Source organism: Pezoporus wallicus, unplaced genomic scaffold (assembly GCF_028554395.1).
Source record: "Pezoporus wallicus isolate ANWC-B61680 ecotype Strahan unplaced genomic scaffold, APGP_CSIRO_Pwel_v1 scaffold_7107, whole genome shotgun sequence".
Lineage (NCBI taxonomy): Eukaryota > Metazoa > Chordata > Aves > Psittaciformes > Psittacidae > Pezoporus > Pezoporus wallicus.
The window spans coordinates 5,332,805-5,353,440 of record NW_026642114.1 but is presented as its reverse complement, the minus strand read 5'-3'; the positions used below and the strand labels follow the sequence as shown (position 1 = coordinate 5,353,440).

The following is a 20,636-nucleotide window of genomic DNA, read 5'->3' as shown; positions in this document are numbered from 1 at the left end:
TAATTTCTCCTCTTACCTTTCATACAATTTAGAGCAATCCCTCTCTGCTGGGGTTTTGCCCTCCTCCCCCTTCCAACATTAAGGAAACCATGTGGGACCAAAATGCTCAACCAGAATCTAAACATTCAGTCTGATTTTATTAGGAGCGGTAAAGCAATATAAAGCACTCTGAAGTTCTTTCAGAATGGGAATCTGTAATGTTTCTTTGGGGAAGTGTCAAAATGAGATGAGTCAGCACCACTGGAGCATTTTCCCCCCATTTTCTTCCAAAATGAAATTTCAGCAAAAGACCATAATGTATCTCAATACTAACAGACCACCTCTCACAAAGGGGAATGTCCCATCCCTGTGCCTCCAGCTGGCATTAGGTGGAACATAGGACATTACTAAATATCCTGTGCAACCAAGACTAAGAGAAGGCATTTCTTATTGAAGCATACTCATTCTTCATTATTTGCACTGCTATTATTTAAGACAAGGAACAGCCAGCTAGGAAAACAGGATTAGATCCTGCTGTTACAGATTTGTCCTCCGAACTGTCTCTTGCTTGAATAGGTGAAAGCTTAAGTCTGACCCAACTCATTTCAGGTATCAATACAGAGTGCAGAGCAGCAGCCTGCCTGTAGGAGCCCCACTGTGGTACTGTGCTAGGAAAGTCCAAGAAACACAGGTTCCTCAACAGGATTCCAGATGGGAATCCTGTCCCCCAGAAAAAGCCACAATATTGAACTGTCCCAGCTCTCCTCATCTGACAAGCAGTCTGGGTAGCCCCACCAAGTGAAGTCATACCCATTTCTAGCTCTTACAACATCCTGAATAACCCTTGGACCAGTGTGGGCTAGCACTGGTCCTGCCCGGCTTTCACCAGTCACACGCAGGAAGGGAGAGCTCGCTCTGCTGCGGTGAAAGGAAAGCTGAACCTTTGAAGAGCTTCTGAGAGCCAAGCAGAGCAACGTGGATGGCAGCACATCTCCAAGGAAAAAGGAACCACTTTGCAATTGGTAGCCATGTTTACAAGCTCCCATGCTACCAGGGTGGTATGCCAGGATGCCAGCCAGGAGCTGTATTATAGGAATGTTCAATGCAAGACAGGAATCTGCTCCCAGGGGCTGGCACTCCTCAGCACAGCTGCTAACCTGAGCATCCATTTTGCTCCCTCCATGTTTATGAATAAGCCAGGAAACAGGAGAAGTTTCACATCTCCCAGTTAATGCCTTCACTCAGTGAGCCCCTTTATCTACTCTTCCTCACTGGCTGTTTACTCTGGAGGGAAATTAAAGGCACATTACATTGCGTTCCTGCTGTGCTTTGCCTTTGGAGACATTTCTCTCTTCCACTGACCTGACTCCCTAATGATGCATGTAAACTAAGGAATTCCCCCAGCAAGTATCCTTGCTTGCAAAGTGTGCAGAAGGAACATGTCCAGGATACCTGCCTGGCCTATGTGTACTTCTGACCAGATCAACTAGCCCCACTGAAGGTCAATTAGGAATTAAAGAAATGGTGTGGGCTGGAGCAGGTTTAACACCCCAAGCCTATTAGGGGAGAGAATGCAGCATTATTGATTCCAGCCCTTGACCTTGAAACAATGTAAATAAAAGTGCAGCAACCCTAGACAAGTTCTAGCAAAATAGTTATAGCGTTTCAAGCAGATTAAAAAAAAACACAGCATACATACTTCCCCAGATGCTTGTTTATTATTATGCAAGACATGTTTATTATGCAAAATGGTAGAGCAGAAAAAAAAGCAGAGAAAAAGAAAATGCAAAGACATACTGAGCTCTTAAAGTGACTTGGGTTTTTTCAATGCTGTTTAGATTTTTTTTAATTGTGCATAATCATTCCCTTATTAGCAGGAATCTTTGAAGTGATTCAAGCTCCAATTTCAGCATTTCAAACTCAGAGGTTTATACTGTAAAATCATACTGAGCTCTCATAAGCAACCCATTTTTTTTCTCTGTATTCTGTATCTCAGCTAAGGTTTTCTCAGTCTTTCCACTAAATTATGTATTGCATTTTGCCATTTCAAAAATAATTAGAACTTTGAGCTAAACAACGAGGAATATCTGAGAGCAGTACATTTCAGAAGAAAAGTGTTATGCACTGGGGGCAAAACCAGTCCCAGCTGCAGCACCACTGAATTATACATATCGTCATATTGACAGCTGCAATTTCAGTGTACCTGGAGTGATTGGGTGAGCCTGCAGAGGCTCTAGAAGCCCCATGATGAGCCTCTGCTCCAGGAGAACCACGTTTGCTTCTCAGATGAAACACTTTGCATGTACTCTTCCCCATGCCCCTGTGAAGCTGAGGTGAAAGAGAGAAAGCTGGCTGGCGAGGAGAGAAACTTCACAGAGAAAGGTTATACAGGAGTAGAAATTAATTTGGTGTTGGAGCTATTAACTCCAGACAGAGACAGGAGAGCATATTCTATGCTTTTTCCTGTTAAGATTACGCTGTAAACTCACAGGAGCAGGACGTACCTCTATTCTGTGCTCCCCTGTCCTCTGCAACAACCGGCCTTTGGTCTTATCTTCCCAAGCCACTAAGCACTAAGACAGTACAAGTAATACCCACTGCCCTTCATTCATTCCGTATATTTTTACATTTTAAAATGCTAACAGTGGATCCTCAGAAGAATCATGTCACTCCCTAGAACAGCTGCTGATAAAACCCTTCATGCACTATCAGGGAATTTACAGCTGTTCTACATTACTAGAAATCAAATGGGAACACACCGATGACTGTGCAAGCTTGCTATGAAGACAGTGTTTTGCATCCTACTGTCTGCAAAGCCAGGTGTCTCAGGTCATGACCTGATTTTTTTTCACCTCCTAAGCACCTCCCCAGCAGACCTCAGAGGTATTAATAAGCTAGTCTGGAAAAAAAACTGAGGTATCTAGTGTAAGTAAACAATGCACAAAAGCCACAAACAGCTGCTTCCCAAGCAAAGAGGGGTTGGCACCTAATGCATTTAGGCCTCTGAAGCTGGCTAGGGATCTGTGGCTGGCTGCAACTCAGCAACCCAACCCCACACTATCCCTACCTATCCCTAACTAAAGAGGTGAGGAAACTCACTGCTAAAGGTAAAAATGGGGCCAAGCATTTAGGAAGGTCTTCTGCAAAGAGCCTTCTCCACAAGTTTGGCTTTAGAGGACCCCACTCCGTACTGATTGGCACCAGAAAGACATTTTCCAAGGGCTGGTTATTGTAAACCCATTCAAGAGCCCATTCACACAAACTCAGAAGGAGCTGGCACAAACCACTTCTGAGGCCAGGCTGATAATAGCCTCTGGTTTCATCCAGGGCGGAGGATGTCAGCCAAGGTCTCAGCTGACTCAGACAGATTAAATATCACCACGAAAACACCAAACAAAAAAACAAAACAAACCCACAGCAATGATGCGTTCAGTTACAGCAGCCACAATCTGGGCTCAAGAAAAAACAAAACAAAACCAACAAACAAACAAAAACCTCAAACAAACCACGTTTCCCTGGACAAGTGCATTTTATCTGAAAGCAGACCTGGGCTTGAGGGTGGTGTAAGAAGTCCTAGCAGGACTAGGCCTGGGACAAACAGCAGGGGAGGCAGCCAAGCTTTAGCAGTGGATCTGCATAAGTGAACAGAATCTATGTGGAATAGTCATTTTATTTTTTTTTTGTTTGTATTTTCTAGAAATGGAGAGAGAAAAAAATAGGTGTATGCACAACACCAAAGGAAACTGGCCTGAGACACAACAAAGCTGTAGTTTAGAGTCTGCTAAACAAAGGAAAAGGGACAATGTGTCCTTTGGTGTGGGCAGCCGTCAGGTCCAGGTAGCATGGCCAGGGATCCTGCTCACCTCAGAGATGAATAGACTCGAGTCCTGCCAAAGTAATTCCCCAACACAGTCTTCAAGACTGACACAGCTGTTCCAAATGTGGGATTGGACTGGGATCCTGGCCCTACAAGGAAACTGCAGCATCCAGAAGAGACTACTTGGACAGTGTCTTGGTCTTCAGTTAAACCACAGCAAAGACACTGAGCTCTTCTCAGCCATATCCAGTTATTTTATAGGATCCTGGTCTCATCCCTTGGTTTTGATGCTATGAGTGGTTTCGCCCACACTCTCTGCTCCTAACAGGCTTTATCTACAAATTTTCATTTTTTCTTGCCTTGGGGTCTGTTCCAAAGCACAGTGAATTCATTGATATACTGCTGCAAGACAGAGCCACTAGTCAATACAAGAAGAAAACACTGTCCAGCAAGTTCCATCTCACTGGATGGAATCAGCAGCATCTATTTACTGAAAGCAGAATCCTCGAATCATATTGAGTAGTTTAACTTTTACAAGTTCAGAGATGAATGCCATCAAGCCGTAGCACATAAAAAGCTCCACTTCATTAACCACTGGCCATCAGTGCATCCTTATTCTTCCCGGATTAACCTTCCTACTTAAGGCAGGAACACTTGCTGGGAATAAGCAGGGCCCATTAAACCACCCTCAAATGCATACATCTATGATCTGGTGCCTAACAGGGCACTTCATACGATGAGCAGATGTGTTTCCTGGACACACGGTCCTCCTGCTGCTCACCACCTCTTGGTATGTCCCTCCCATTCTCCCTATTGTCTCACTATTGCTAGCAAGAGATATTTTTTCTCTGCATCGTCTTTAATCTCTCAGCTGTCAACTTCATATTTCCAACCTTCCATTTCTTCTCTTACCTAAGCCTCACACCCTTCTCTTCCTTACACTATTTGTTTAGAAAATACTGACCCCTCATTGCTCCAAAAAGATCCTCCCAGGCTGGGTGTGGCTGAGACACACACTGCTTTCCTGCAGTCCTCATTTACAGGGCACCAGAGATATGAGGTGCCTCAGTGCTGGGCCAGGACCCTTTATGCCCAGCACTGCACAAGCGCAGGGCAAAATGTCAGTCTGGACCCTCCTGACTATGTGCCTAAAGGGAAGCAGGCATGATAATGCAGTACCACACCACACTTAGTATTACCTTTTAGGCTCTGATAGCTTTACAAAAAGAGGAAGTTTTCATTGTTAGTAAACCAATGTAATTTATTTAGCAGCAGTCATTTAGGTTTACTGGGCTATGAAAGAACAGGAAGCGTCTGGCATCCAGAGAGATCCAGATTGATCTCTCTGTCTCTTCTTGACAAGCAGCCAGTTTTGAGACCTATCTCACCAGGCATACTAAAACATCCACTTGCTGTTTTCTACCCTGAGCCACTGGGGAAACAGAGCTTTGTTACCTCCTGAAGGGGAAAATCGCAACCATATGAGCACGTTTAAAACTAACCAGGAACAAAGTTGGATGGTAAGAGTCAGGAAAATTCGCGTACAAGCAAGTCAGACTGTTGTCCTTTCAGTGGTCCCATCTCCATTCTCAGGTATGCTTTTAATGCTATGTAAATGCCTAGACAAGAGCAGAATCACTGCACTGTAAATTTACACAAAGGCAGATGAGATTAGAATCTCAGCTATACACTTTAAAGATATCATAACTACAGAAATGAGAAGTGTATTATTAACTATCACTTTTTACTATGTAGAACTAGAACAAAGTTATTTCAAGCATAAAAAATTCTGGCAAAGTGCTGCCATATTTAATAAATCACTGAATCAATTATTCACTGTGAAAATCAATTACTTACTTCAAATAAGAATCTTATGAATAACCTTGTGCCCTTTCATGCCATTTAAGAAAGTTATAGGGGAATTAGTCAGTAAAAAAATGCCTCACTTATCTTTTATGCGCATTAAAAAGACCACACAAATACAGTGAAATTCTGCCAGCAGAATAGTCCAGAATCATTTTAGTGAAGTCAGAGTATCGCTGTGGATTTACACTGCAGTAAAAACACAGCATTGGGGCACCACCTATGATCAGTTATGCAGGCGCAATTCAGAAGAGTTCTATTCAGTCCATGCCATTTTGCAAACGTGAAACCAGAATATAACCAGCCAACCACACAAACTCCTCTACAACATGAACTACATTAAGTAACTACTCAAAGAAACACAAAGTGTACCCTCACAGGTCAGGAATTATTGCCATGAGTCTCCACGGAGACACTTTAAAGTGAATATTGCATGGCCTTGCAGCAGCTCCCTGGTTCCTGCTTTTGAAGATTTGCTGATATGTGACCATTTCCAGAAAATGCTGCAAGTCCCAATGCAGCCTCCTTCCTCCCACCTACAAAACCAAAGCACTCCAGGACCCCAACAGTGCAAAGTACTTACTGAGCTGTAGAGATATCCCTCAGCATTCATGGCAACATACAGACCTGCCTTCACCCCTTGAATTGCCACCACACGAAGACCCACAGGAATTAGATTGAAAAGGGCTGTGGAAAGAAGAGAAAAGCAAAGGTTATGGAGACACCACCTTTGTGCAGCCAGTGCTGCTTTTTGCCCCAGGGCCAGCCCACCCCACTCCTGACATTTACCAGAAGATACTGGACTAGAATCAAAAGTCCTGCTTCCAGGTACAAGAAAGGCCTGCAGCCATGGGGCCAGTGTTGAAGGGAAATTTTTTAAAGTGCTGAGTTTGGCTGCCTCCCAGAAGCTTTACCACACCCATCAGTCTGTTTGATCACTGCCTTTGCAATGCCAAGGACTTACACATGCACTCAAGTTAGCGCATCTCAACAGCTTTTCATGGGCTAGCTGAGCTGTGCTAACCGCCCATGGCAAATGCAACAGCACAGCTTAGTGTAGTTCACCCTGAAACACATTTTAAACCTAGACACACTTTCCTGCATTTGCCATATGCTAAAAGAGTACACAGACAGCAACCACAGCCAGAAGGATAAAAATTAGCTTGACTTTGTGTCTGTGTGACCCCTGCTGTCAAGGGAATGAAGAAACTCAGGAAGAGACAGTGCTCCACTCCAGGACCTGAGCGCTGTTGCTTATTTAGAAAGCCACACTAGACAGGATGGAACAGGATAAGACCTTGCAAGACCCAATTCCACTGCAATCTTATTGATTAAAGCATTGCAATCACTGTCTCCAAATTTATTACTTTATTGCTTAATTCCAAGTAGATCCTGTAGTTCACTGAAAGACCTTTCCCAGGAGCATATACGTTAACGTATTGTCAGGCTTTTGCTACATTTCTGACACAATGGGCTCAAAGAGGAGAGGACTGTCAGTGTTGATTGAGTACTGAGGCATTAGCATGTTTTTTTCCTACTGAGATTTCTAGGACAAAAGTATCCAGATGTTGTAGGACTCTATGTATTTCAGCTTATGAATAGCTAACTAGACCTTGTCCCATGTAGCTCAGGATATGGAAAGATTGTTCACAGGGCCAGGCAGAACTGTGAGCACAAACACAATGGAAATACTTCACTCAAGGTCTCTTCCCACTCAACTACGCTGAAACAGTAATATTTTTTTCTAGTTCCCTAGTCCTGAGGTCAGACTGCCCCTTCCACATTCATAAAGCATTTCTCATGGCTTTTTAACACTCACGTATTTACTAAAGCCTGCTCGAAACTTTGAGCTTTGGGGTGCTCAAATTAGCCCAGGGCAGATCTGTGAATGGGGAGAGTGCAGAGGAAAGACTGAGTGACAGAGCATGCAGTGAAGCATTCTTTTTTTCCAGCTGACCTTTAAGGACACTATCCTCTAGCTGATTCATTTTATAGATCATGTACAAAGTTTTATGCCTGACACATCACACTGCAGCAAGCATAGCACAAAGGGGTTTTCACATAATGGCTGTAGGAGAAACAGTCCTTCTCACTGTGCCATCTCACAGCCGTTCCTTCCCTGGAAGATGGACTACTGCTGATTTAATACCAGCCCTGAAGCATAAAGCTTTTGCTGAAACGGTCTATTCAAAATGCTATGGTTCCTCAGGCCAGGCTTGTGTTAATCCTGCTATGACAGGAGGGACCAGAGTCCAGTTCAACAGGAGACTGGTTAGATGTGCATGTGCTAAGTAATGCATGTATTTAACTCAACCATAAGATGCTTCTCAAGAACCTCCCTCATGTACAGCCTGTGAATTTCTGCAGAGGGGAGGAGACAGAAGTTTTAGCTAATATGGAGAAAAGTGGGCGATGGGAGAACTGAAACTGTGGCTTTGTCATTTCTTTGCTACATAAGCTTGAACCAAACTACAGAGATCAAACTACAAAGTCTGATCTAAAGTCCCAGGATTTTTTTGCAGAATTTCTTAGAAGAAAAAGTAGAGCCCAAAAGGTCTGCGAAATGTAGTGGGACCGGTTACATTAAACCTGAACTCTCGCTGGATTTGCTTAAAGGTCAGAGGTGGATCCCTTTTCAGAAGTAAAACCTGAAGAGAGCACAAGAGATAGAAAGCTACTTTGCTCTAGATATCTAACGGGTGTCTTGACAGAGCTAGTTTCAGGGCTGTCTCCAAAAAGGGATTCACAAGTCTCAGATTCACATCAATGCCCTTTTTTCTCACTCAGTTCCCAAGGACAACTGCTTAGCTCCCCTTAGTTAGCTGCCCAAAGGGAAGACACCTGGAGTCTAGTAGAAACAAATTTAATCTCAGTCCCTTTTTATGCTTTTAAGCATCATATTCAGTAAAATATCAAAACGTGTGCTGAATTCTTACCAAAACCAACGGTAATTTCTGTGATTTCACGGGAGGATGTCAACAGATGCATATGGCAAATGAAGTCCATCCTGAGTACTGGTCTAAAGAGCTGGAGTCAAGGACAGTGCTGCTTTGATATTGTCCCCAGAAGACACAAACACACCCCAGCTACTCAGCATTAAAGAGCTGTGTTATAGTGCATTTCTATCATTGAAAAACTCACTAAGCAAAGTAAGCTTATCGCTTCCTCACTACCATGAATATCTAAACCCCTCTGCAATTAACAAGTGTATTTATAAGCAATTCCCCTTCCTTATTTTTTCCTCCCATTGAAAAATGGAGCATATTACTGCTAATAATGAAACAAAATGGGCATCATCATTCATTCCCTACAGCCAATTTATCTTGTATGGAAAACTTGTGACAGACCATTCAAAGCATTCAGTAGGCAGCAAGGTGGTAATACCCAGAATTAGCGGGTGAAAAGTTCCAATTGGAAGCATCCACATCTCCAAATCTCTCTTTCCACCTATACATGCAAAGGGAGAATAGGAACAATCCTGCTGTGCTCTGTGTTACAATAGCAAGACCACTGCCAGTTCCCAAGCTCCCTGACACCCTGCTGCAGACCATGGGAGCAGCACCCACAATCACAGCTTTTAGGCGTGAGCATCTCCTGCAACACAGCACAGAGTAGAGGAGCAAGTGAGCAGGCAGACAAGCAGGATGACATGCATCTGACATAGGTAACTAGCAGCTAAAGAAGTTTCAGGTAGCACATATCTTCCTCTATTAAAAAAACAGTTTGGGTCAATCAAGATTTTGCAAATTCTTAAGCGTTGTTTCTGCACTTCAATCTGGAGATGTGTTTGAAGAAATTGAAGCCTTTTGTTATCATGCTTCCAAATAAACGTTTTATCTTGTTTTAGAATAGATTTAAAAGCTTATAAACTTTATTGTAAGAATGTAAAATGAGGGAGGAAAAACCCTCAACCAGCCTCAAAAGCAGTATGGCTCATTCTTTGTCAGGAAAAAACTTTGGTTAATGTGAAACAGCAGAATGGGAAAGAGGACTAACTGTGGTAAAGTAGGACTGGACACATATGTGCTGATGTGAAAAAGAGAAAATTTAATAAATGCTTCAAAACTCTGCTGCAAATGGTACATTTTCTATGCCATCTGCAACTTCATAGAATGAACATACTCTTACTTCATGGGCAGAAGAGAAAAGAATTAGGACATTGAATTACTTCTGCATATTTTCCTTCATTACATCTTACCATTTTCAGCCATTGGCAGATTTACACCTGACTCTGCTTATTGATCATATTACTTTTAGCATGCTAGAGTCCTAAACTCTTTGGCCATGAGTATGCTGTTCACCATTACATTATGGCAGTTTATCAGCTGCATAACACATTTTTAAAATGTGAATGCATACTTAGCTATGTGTCTGGACTAGCTTATTTACAGAAATAGATGGGTAAGGTAAGATGTGCTATACTTAAGATGTGGGCTATATGCTCAGCTGATATAAGCAGTAGTAGTCAGAGGATCTAAACTAATTTATACCAGGTGATTTGTTCTGGATCAAGACATTTATGCTGCACAAGAACTAATGGGAGATACAATAGGCATCAGCAGCCTTGGTGCACCATGAGACAGGGAGGTTTAAGATCATGAGAGAAATGAGGAATGCTGCTAAGACGATCAACAGTCTGTGGTGCAACATGTGCAGTTACTTCTTTCGTGCAACATGAGAGAAGAAACTCGGGTTACTATTTATTAGCTTAACTCAAAGAAGGGAACACAATGAAGCTTCTCAGAGGGACACAATGAAAAGACAAGAAGCACTAGACAAAAGCCTCAAAGAAATTATGACTGGTTGCAAAGAACAATTTGTTACAATGAGAACAGTGCAGCACTGGCACCAGATAGGTTATGAAGTTATGGAACAGCTCATTCCTGAAGACATTTGAAACAATTAGACAAGGCTCTGTGCAGCTGAAGATAACCCATCTTCAAGGAAGATGCTGAACTGGAGACCTCCATAGGTTTCCCCAGTCTTAATCTTTTTGTGTTTGTTTCCGGAAAGCCTCAACAATATCCTGGACATGCTGGTCTGTTTCCACTTGTTCACTATAGTTGACCTATCCTTTATGTACTGTATATTTGCTAAGGCTTTTCAGACATTCAGCAGGATTATGCTAGCAAACAAGAAGTCCCGTTGCTCTTACAAAGAAGGTGCATTACCTTGCTCAGCCCAGGAAAGAGGAATAAGGATGCAAATACAGCAACAGTCAGCCCTGAAAGACCATTTGAGATCACTGATGTTGGAAGGAAAAAATACTGCCACAAATAAAAGTGCATATATAACATTACTAAGAACACAAACAAGGGCCTCATACACCATGGAATTGTGCTCAGATTAAAAGAAAATTATTCATATATCCCAGTGCAAGTAGGCAGAGGATCTGTCTTCTTGCTTACATTAAGATGGCGTGCCTTTAAATGCATGGTATAAGGAACAGATGTCCCAAGCGCTTCTTTCGCGGGAAACTGGCTGGATGCCCATTCAAATGCCATTAGAACTTGGCTTCTGGGTTTTCTGTTGGCTTTTTTGTTGGCTTTTTTTTTTTTTTCTTTCATTTAAGTGAGAGGAGGTGGAAAATAAATGCCACCAGCCTCTCAAGAACACACATAAAATAGGCACCAGATAATTAATTTAAAAATTGCTGAAATATTAGCAGTTCCTGGATTTTTATTTGAACTTTTAATTGCATGAGACATATCTGAGGGACATGTCGCTTCTCATTTTAAATGTTGATTTTGCCAGAGTAAATCAACCTAATGTATTCCACGAAAATTAAGCTTCCTTTCATAATGCTAATTAGAATAATCAGCATGTGGCTACAGAACAGAGAGTAACGTATAGAACATGGTGCTCACCGTGTATTTAACTGTGTTAAGATGGCTTCTGCATGGAGAATAGATGGCCATCCAGGGTGGGAAATATCCTGATATGGCCGTCCAGATTGCACTTCTCTCCCAGTGCATGTGAGTTAACCAACCCTCTTCAAGGATATGGAAATATTTATCTACTCTTTGATGAGTTTTGCCTTTGCAAAGAATACTGCACAGATTTCAGACAGGCTGATCACTTCTGGAGAAGTATTTTAAAACAGAAAATATCAGTGATGTAAATCTGTAAGCTGTTCACTTTGACAAGTGAGTTTTGACTTTTTTCTGGCCAAAAATTGAGATGTTTGGAGGAAAAGAAAAGGGGAAAAAAATAGTGAGTATGGTTTATTTTGGCATTTCCAAAATAAAAAAAAATGTGATTTTGTTTTGAAGCTATAACTGGAAGCTTCATACAATATAAAATGCTGACTCAAAGTGAAGATTTATAAAGGAGAACGTGTGGTAGGAAGTTAAACAAAACTGAATAATGTACATTCTTAATTTCATTTTCAGGAGCCAAATATTATCATGTTGAATTTTTCTCTCTTTTGATATCCCCTGAGATCAGGGGATGGGGAATTCTTTGTCTTCAATCTTTTTTTCGAAAACTTGACTAAAATTTATGACATGGCCCATGACTTTGAGCAAGTGGCTTGGCACACTTCAACTAGACACCTCCTGTCCTACCCCAGCTGCCAAGGCAGAGCTGCCACCTCACCAAATAAATTTGCACTCTAGATGTACCCTTCAGCCCATCTATTTCCAGCCAAGATGACTGGATGGAAGTGGCTTACAAGTACTAAGCACCTTGACAAACTGATCCCTAAGATTTCTAATGAGATAAGAGCTGTTTGGGGCCCAACCTCAGTCATGGGCAGCTAGTGGCAGTTTCCTTCATCTCCCCTGCCAGCCTGAAATACTGCAGAACTGCTCTTACGTTTTATTCCCCTGATGTTTACCTAAATTCATCCCTGCTTCAGTCTGAGCTCATTACTTTGTTGTTCAGTTCTCAATGATAGATGAGGGTAATGAATCCCTGTCATCTCTAGCAGCTCTTCCCGTGCCGTTGACAAATAGGCCTCCAATGGGATTTCCTGCAGATTGAGAACATCCTATGTCTTCTTTAAGAGAAAGCAGCTAATACGACCCACACTGGCTCATCACTCCCTGACTAAAGCCCACTGAAATCATGCCACGTGTTGGTGTCTGCTTGAGAAAATCAAAAGGCCAGACTTTCCTCATAGGAAGGGACCTGCTCAGTCTCTAATGGAGTAAATGTGTGTGTGGGGAGGTCCACAGATTCCCCTGCTCCAGCACAAATTAGAAGCTCTGTCATTGCAACTTGCAATACTTCATTTGTTCAACACAAGCATATGAAAAAAGAGGATTAAAACCTGATGCATCTGCCACAGTCCAAGTTTCAGATAAATGCAGCTTCTCGGGTCATTTCACAAGGGCTTTGCCAGTCTCCCACTATTTCAGTTGCCATCTTCCCAAAGCTCCTCTCGTGCATGGGCTCCAGCCTTGAGCTGGATGCAGCAGAGCAGCCACACCACACACAATGCTCCTGTCACAGCACTCTGCCAGCATCTTGGGGATAGGGCAAACACCATAGATGTGGGGCTGTAGCCAAACTGCACCTTTGTCCAAGTTCAGCTTCACATGACAATGTGAATGTCCTCTCTATGTGTGTTGCATCACTTCAGACAACCCTCACATGCATCCCAGATGATGCCTTCAATCCAACCAACAGCTTCTTTGAGTTAGAACAAGATAAGCCTCCAAATTAAGTAGGTTTCTCTTTCCACAGAGTACATGCAGTTTGCTTCTATCAATCCTACCACACAGATGAACGTGTGTTCATCTCTAGTAGTGACTGGGAAAATACCTTCTATGCCGTCTATCTTCTAGGCTATCTATGATGTCCTACATCAGTGGCACAGGGAGCTTCAAACCAACATAGGATGACACAAATCAAGACTTGAGTTCTACTCTGTTGATGCAGGATCAGAGCTTATTACTGTCCACTCAGAAGCATTCATCTAATGCCCATGAAATGAACAGAAGCTGTAGAAAATATCCTGCACCTTTTTTAAACTTTGTGGAGTTTTGTTATTAACAAAACTACTTTTGCAAAAGGAAGATTGGCTGTTGCTTTGCATTTGTTTTAACCAATGTGGCTCCTGCACAGAGCATCATTTTTAAACCTGCATGGATCTGCTGCCTTTGTTGGACTTTGCTGTCCTTTGTTGGACAGCATGAACACAATCCCTTTGAACAGTGTTTTGGAAGATGACCTCCTTTGGAAAGGTCATATGATGTCCTCAACCTTTATATTAGCCGCAAAGCACTATACTTTAGTGAACAGCTGGTTTTCTCCAGCTTGGAAATTCCTGATGATTGCCGAGTTTTTCAGTATAAAATAGTGAAAACAATTTTCTCCTCTTCTCCTTGGAGAGAGAATTCCCCCTATCCTTTACCCATGTGGCATGTGTATAAATATAATCTCCTTTCTCTTCTGGAAGCAATTCAAATCATGGGTTTTATTCTCCACCCCACCCAGATGGCAGTTAGAGAATCGGGGCAGGAGGGAAGAAGATTGGAGAGGAAACATATGAAATTATACAGGCAAGATTTAAAGGGGAAGGATAGATAGAAAAAAAGGTGCAGAAAACAGCTGGCTTCTTCGTAATTTCACCTTTTAAAGCCAGGTGATGCATTTGATTGTAACAGGGTTGCAAAACAGGGTAATTTTTCTTACTGTAGTCGCTGTTTTCGTCCTTGGTCCCATCAATTGTACCATCTGGGTGCATCTGCAGGAAGTATTCCTGCTGGCTGAATAACCTTGTCACAATTCCTTTCAGTTGGGGTTCTGCAAAAAAATAATAAAAATTATTAGATATACCAAGTAGCAAGAGTCCCAATTTGTTTGGCCCCCATTAAGCCCTGAGTAAACATAGAAGTGCTTGGAAGATAAGACAGCTTTCTGTGATTCCTTTCAAATGTGGTTGTAAAATATTCATATATACATAGACATACAGGCAAATAAAATTGAGATCAGATGAGCAGGTAAAATGCAATGCATAGTTGGTGCAACAGAAATATATTTATGGAACATTGCTTCACTGAAAGTTACCTACCAAATGAAAGTCTTTAGACAGTTTATGTATTCTGAATATGTCACTCATTAAGAAGAATATTTGCTAGCAGAGCTGCAAACAATTTGTCTTTTGTTTCTTATTTTGCCTGTGAAGCCAAGATCCTTATTTTCTGTATGGTTGATTCACTACCGCGCAGTTCCAGTTTTATGCCAATGAAAATCTATTTAAATCACTGGTATTATAGTGGTGTAAAACCAAAGTACCCAAGTGCTTAATCAGGCTGCATGAGTCCAACTGTGTGGGACTCAGGAACAAAATCCTGAAAGGAACAGATGCAAGACACCTCCAAAAATGACCCCTGAAGCATTTATGGGCACCTTAAAACGCCTCTGTTTTAAAATCTGCCTCTTCCTCCCCCCTAAAACATGTACTACATACTCTGGTAGATGGGAATCACTCTTTGCCTCTAGCAGGGTCCTTTCACAGCCCCTCTACATCATGAGCCAGCAACGGACTGGCTTGGGGCTTACCTATTGCTTCTTCAACATTTTATACCTGTGTTGAAGAGGAAAAGGGAAACACTAAAAAGGCAGAAATAATTTGAACTTCATGTGACAGAGGTTTGCAGCATAACAAAAAAATGCATTTTTGTATTACAAAACTAAATTCAATTTTAATCATGCAAGTCTTTGTCACAGGCATTGCTTCTGGAAAGCAAGCCAGCTGGCTACATGTAAACAGATACACTAGCAAGGATGGCAGAGATCTTCCTTGTGCAACGGGAGTTTGCAGTTTTACGTGACCACCCACCAAAAGTAAATAAATAAGACCCAGTTTTTGCTGGCTCAATGGACAGGAAAAAACCCAGTGTAGCATACCAAAAATCCTGTCAGCCTCCCGTCTTTCATGCCTCTAGTGAGGCTGTTTAATAAGCCATGGTCATTACATAACTAGTCACGTTGTGTGTTAAGTGTTTCCATTAGGAGCCCCCGTCTCTAACGATTTTGCACTGCGCTGCACAACTTCCACTTAAGGCTGGCACTCTCAGCCAGCGCTTCTGCACAGGCAACACCCTCCCCGCAGCAGGCAGGGACCTTGGATGCAGACAGGCTGCAGGTGCAAAGAATTTCAGCTTCAACAACCCCTCCACCAGCTCGGGGAGAGTCAGGTGTTATTTCACAGCTACAAACCCCGCTGAGTAAATTGGGATCAGCTGGTTTCTACACTGCCTCAAAACAGTGATTTCGTAGCAATGAGAATGTTGTAGACTGCAGGCAGGCTTTCTCCCAACAAGACAATTTTGGGACAGTAAAATAAGTACAATTGTACTGACCATCTACTAAAAGCTAATGTTGTTCAAGCCAAATGTCAAACTGAGACTTAGCTTGAGCTAAGTGTATAGCTTTCTTCTTAACAAAATGAATTTCTATTTTGTTGACTGCAAAAGCTTGATTTAACTTGCTTTTCTGACACGCATATTAAAGCCAGAGGAAACAAAAAGCTGTATTCTCACGTACAGATGATTACACCACCCTGCTCAAGCCTGTACCCTTCCTCTCTTTTATCTAATACCACAATGGTGAAGGCACTAATAGGCACTCTCTGATACGAGAGACCTACGTTTTCAGTCCCTTGAATGAGTCTTAGCCTTGTTTTTACTTTCTGGTTAAATTTTAATGCTTAAGTACTTTGCACAAAATGGAAGAGCTCCCAGTAGGAGAGATTTAGAAGATGCTCCTGCAGCCTGAGGCTTTCTGTGTGCTGGGGAAGGGTGGGAGATCTTGTCTAAAGCATCTCAAGGATAAGAGGAACGGACATATAAAACAACCCTGAACTTGTCCCCTTGGGAAATTTCTGATTTAGCTACAGGAAAGAAGGCCCTTCCCTCCTTCTTTGGGGTGCAAACTATACTTCGATCATGCAAAACATTTTGGAACATGAAAACCTCTTCCACTCTTACTAAATAGCCTAACAAGTTTATCAGAATAGCACCTGAGATCCCTTGAGGTCACCCTGAACCTTTGTTAGACACAAACACCAATGCACCAGAAGTCTAAGTGTCACCGTAGTAAAACACAGGATAAAGCCCCAAGGTCCCTTTTTGTTACTGATCTGACATAGACACACAGTCAGGTATAATTCAAGCTTTAATGACTGCACTCTTCATGATCCTAGGCTTTCCTGAGTCAATGCCCGCCTAGATTGGAGTAGGAATCTTATCTTACATGTGCTTTTTTTTTTTCTTGACCTGACCTGGTTTTGCTGAAGTTTGAGGCTCACACCCAAATTCAAAACTCCAACCAAGTGAAGCACAGAGCTCTCATGTTCCTCCTGACCCTAACAGAGTCTGACAGCAGCAGTGTTCCTGCCTCTCCTCACACCTCTTCTGCAGGAGCATCCCTGCTACCCTGGCTCATTTAGAATGCCCTGCAGCACCACCAACCAAACATTTTTTTCAGACACCAAAGGGTCAGAAATCACTTTGGAGACATACAGATTTCTCCTTCCCCTGTTTCTGCATTTCCTTTTGTCTCTTTCAGTGGGAGAGAAGAGCTGGTGAGCATCTGCGCCTTTGAGTATCTGCCTGAACTAAATGCAAAAGCAGCACAGATACACACACAGCTGGCATGAAGTTCTCTTTTCTAACACAGAGAGCAGCCCAAGGATGGTTAAAGAGATATCTGGGCAATGGGTGATTTGTCGCACCTAGTACAGCCATGTCTACACTTGAATTGGGCTCCCTTTCCATCCCAAAAATCAACAGCCAGGACATGCCCATAGATCCCAAATCCACATGCATCTCCCCACTGACTGCAAAGGGACCAGCTTGAACATAAACAGCTATGCTACAACAGCTGGAAGAGTAGCTGCTTCCCACCAGGGAACCTTCTGTCTCATGTCTGGGCATAGAGTGGGATATTGCAGTGTGTTATTCCTACAGCAAGCAGTGTGGCTGGGAGGCCTACAGAAAAAAATTTAGGTGAAGGCAGCTTTTAAGAAGAATAAAGGTTTTACCCATCTTTCTCCCCAAACTTCACTACAGAGTTATTACCTGAAGAGGGAAGCGTATAATCACAGAACAGGAGTTTTCCTGCTACCCCAGAAGCAAAACTCTGCACATGACTTTAAAGAGACTCCCTACTTATATCATATATTTTAACATGACTTCTTTCCACTTACAGAGCAATTTTATCACAGTCTTCCAGCATTGCTATCCATTACGCTGTAGCAATCATGTTGAAAAAAACAGTTTGTAGAAAAATCTCAGAAACAGTAGGTCTCCTTGTCAAATAAGGGTGGTGGAACACTCCCATAAGCCAGAACAGAAGGCATAAAGGCAAAAAAAATAGACTGAGAACTTCTCACAGTTTTGCAATTAAAAGTGAAAGAGAACAACCCTTCCCAGCAGGCAAGATTCCCAGTACTTATTGAAGCACTGGGTGGGAGATTAAAACCCCGCAACCTTGATATGATACTTTTATTTGTCAGAAGTTCCCTCATTCCTGCTCTAGGCTATAATCAATAAGAGATAGAAGCACAAACAAGCTTTTCTTTCTCTAACCTCCTTCTCATATAGCAAGGGGAACTCAGATTCCCTTGCTTTTAAAGGAGCGATAAACCTATTCCCCCCAGTCAAGCTGCTCCATATACTCTTCTATTTTGCTGTAGGAGCAGCTTTCCCAGCAGAAATGGAACCGATATGGACAAGACCTCAGTATCAACTTAGTGTCTCCCTAAACACAAAATCAAGTACTTCAGAATAGATTTAAGAAAGAAGTTATAACTGCCTTGATCCCAAAGTACAGGCTAAACACACCAGATTTCCACACAGAATGTATTCCCAGTGCAGATTCAATGCTATTAGGATCTCCATGCAATATGCAAAGGGATATTTTTACCCTCATTTCATACACAATACTGGCTACTTTAGGATGCTTACTTTGAATAGCCTGTTCTGGTTGCCCTTATATAGCTGCTCAGGGTTGGGGGAATGCTAAAGAAAAGCTCAATGGACCTTCTTCTTACGCAGGTGCAGTGAGCACAAATCCTTCATATGTGGGGCTTCCAGAAGACACAGAAGATCATGATGCCCAGGAAGCACTCCCACTGGACACAGCCACAGGGCAGAACAGAGCAATAATAATAACAGAGCAAGAGCTAAACCATGGTTGTGTTCTTGGTCTGTAGCATCTACGAGTCTAGCTTTCCCTAGGGTGAAGACATGATTCTCAGCTGATAACTCTTCTCACAGAAGTCATCTAGTGACCAGCTCACTACATATCCCCTGAAAGACATCCTGTTTACTCCCCTTTCCACAGCCCAAACGCCCTAGCTCTGCCTGCCCTGCTTTTAACTTTCTGTGCCCTTTGACACAGCTGAGGCTAACTAAATCATGATCTGATTGCTAATCTCCTTGTCTCTACTTAAATGGTACTGTAATGCTGCCATTATTCATTTCAGCTATCCTGCTGCTAAACCTTAAAGTCATCTTAGCTCACATCAGCTGCTGTGTTTCCTTCCTTATTGTACAGCTATATGACAATTTTCATTCCCCTGGGGCTTGTCAAGGACATGATAGTTGCTGGGTACTCACGCATACTTTGTTTGATCTCCAGAAGGCCAGGGGATCATGTCCAAATCAGTTACTCTGCAGAGTCATATCTCTCACCCTCAAACTGCAGATATTGCTGAAGGTATCTGCTGTGTGCTATAGGAAAAAGAGCAAGATCTCTGGCAGGGACACTGGCCAAAATGCTTCTTATCAGAAATATCACTGGCTCTTTAGTGACCTTTTCTTTTAGTTCTGCTCACCTCATTAACTGGAAAATGGAGAACATGCAAGCAGAGTAATTCCCCTTAATACAAAGAGAAGCTATGAGGTTATGCACTAATGCTGCATTTAGCAAAGCCCCACTGAGGACACTAACTCTTGCCTATTCCCATCAGCAAAGCAGGAGCACAAACATGATCAGGTCATGCACAGCAGCATAAACCCATGGGTGAGGAACCCTATGCTCTATCAAACACCATAGTGTAGCTCAGTTCAGTCCAAACCCTAAGCTCTGGAGGACTAAGAAATCGATCACAGGATTGATTTCCAACAAAGACTCCATCATGGAAGGGCAGTCTGCCACAGCCTCATTTTTTTGCAATTCACAGAACACCTCTTATGACAATACAATGACCTGAGGCTGCGGTAATCCAGACCCCACTTTGCCTTGCGCTGGGAAATCTAAAAGGATTCATTGAGACCCTACTTACAGAAATCACTTTAATCTGAACCCTCTGAGTCAATGGTAGGGATCTCAGAAGGGCTGCTTTTCAATGATCTCTAGAAAAGATGAAGGGTTTAGTGACCTTTCCAGGATTTAAGCCACTAGCTCCAAGGATTCTTGCAACTCATAGCAATGCTCTGCTTGGCAGGCAGGCCTCCACTTGAGGTTGCTGGTGCAGAACTGCTTTTAAATCCACTTCAGAAGTTACTGTGTTGGGTGCCAGCAGTACTCTGTGTTGGTTATGGCATAAACTCTGACGCTCTACTGTTCTCTGAACAATGAGCTGTCAAACACAGAGGACTCCGCTAGCTCATATGGCAAGCAGCCATTTTACATTCAGCAACCTGCAACAAGGTAGAAGGAAGGTACCTACTGTGTGATTTCGACAGGAGACTTGCCCATTTATTTGCTCTCTTTTTCTGCAGCAGGACATGTTCTGACTCAAAGCCTCTGCCTGGTCTTAGCACAGCAAGGCTGTCAGAGATGCCAGTGCTAGGCTGCCAAAACAGTCCCTCTGGTACCTGCTAAGGACATAGGATTGGCAAAGGGAGAAAGCATTTCCAGCCCTGATCTGAACCATGGCTGAATTCTCTTCTGCTGAATACTGCTGATTCTTTTCTGTGCCTGTGCAACAGTTTTGCTGAGGATGTGATGGGAAACACAGGGACTGTAATGTATCTCAGGAGCATATTTCACCTTAATGTTCTTTAAACATTTATTT

The 20,636-nt window shown here is 42.5% G+C and overlaps 1 protein-coding gene across 3 annotated transcripts in view; it reads right to left on the bottom strand.

Moving 5' to 3' along the window:
• The window catches only part of FGF12 (fibroblast growth factor 12), a 229,483-nt gene that overhangs the window by 67,973 nt on the left and 140,874 nt on the right, over positions 1 to 20,636 (bottom strand). For all 3 annotated transcript variants that reach the window (XM_057427430.1, XM_057427431.1, XM_057427429.1), the window contains 2 exons: positions 14,300 to 14,410; positions 6,243 to 6,346 (listed from right to left, as the gene is read on the bottom strand). In XM_057427430.1, coding sequence (XP_057283413.1) covers positions 6,243 to 6,346; positions 14,300 to 14,410 — 215 coding nt within the window. The remainder of the gene's footprint in view (positions 1 to 6,242; positions 6,347 to 14,299; positions 14,411 to 20,636) is intronic.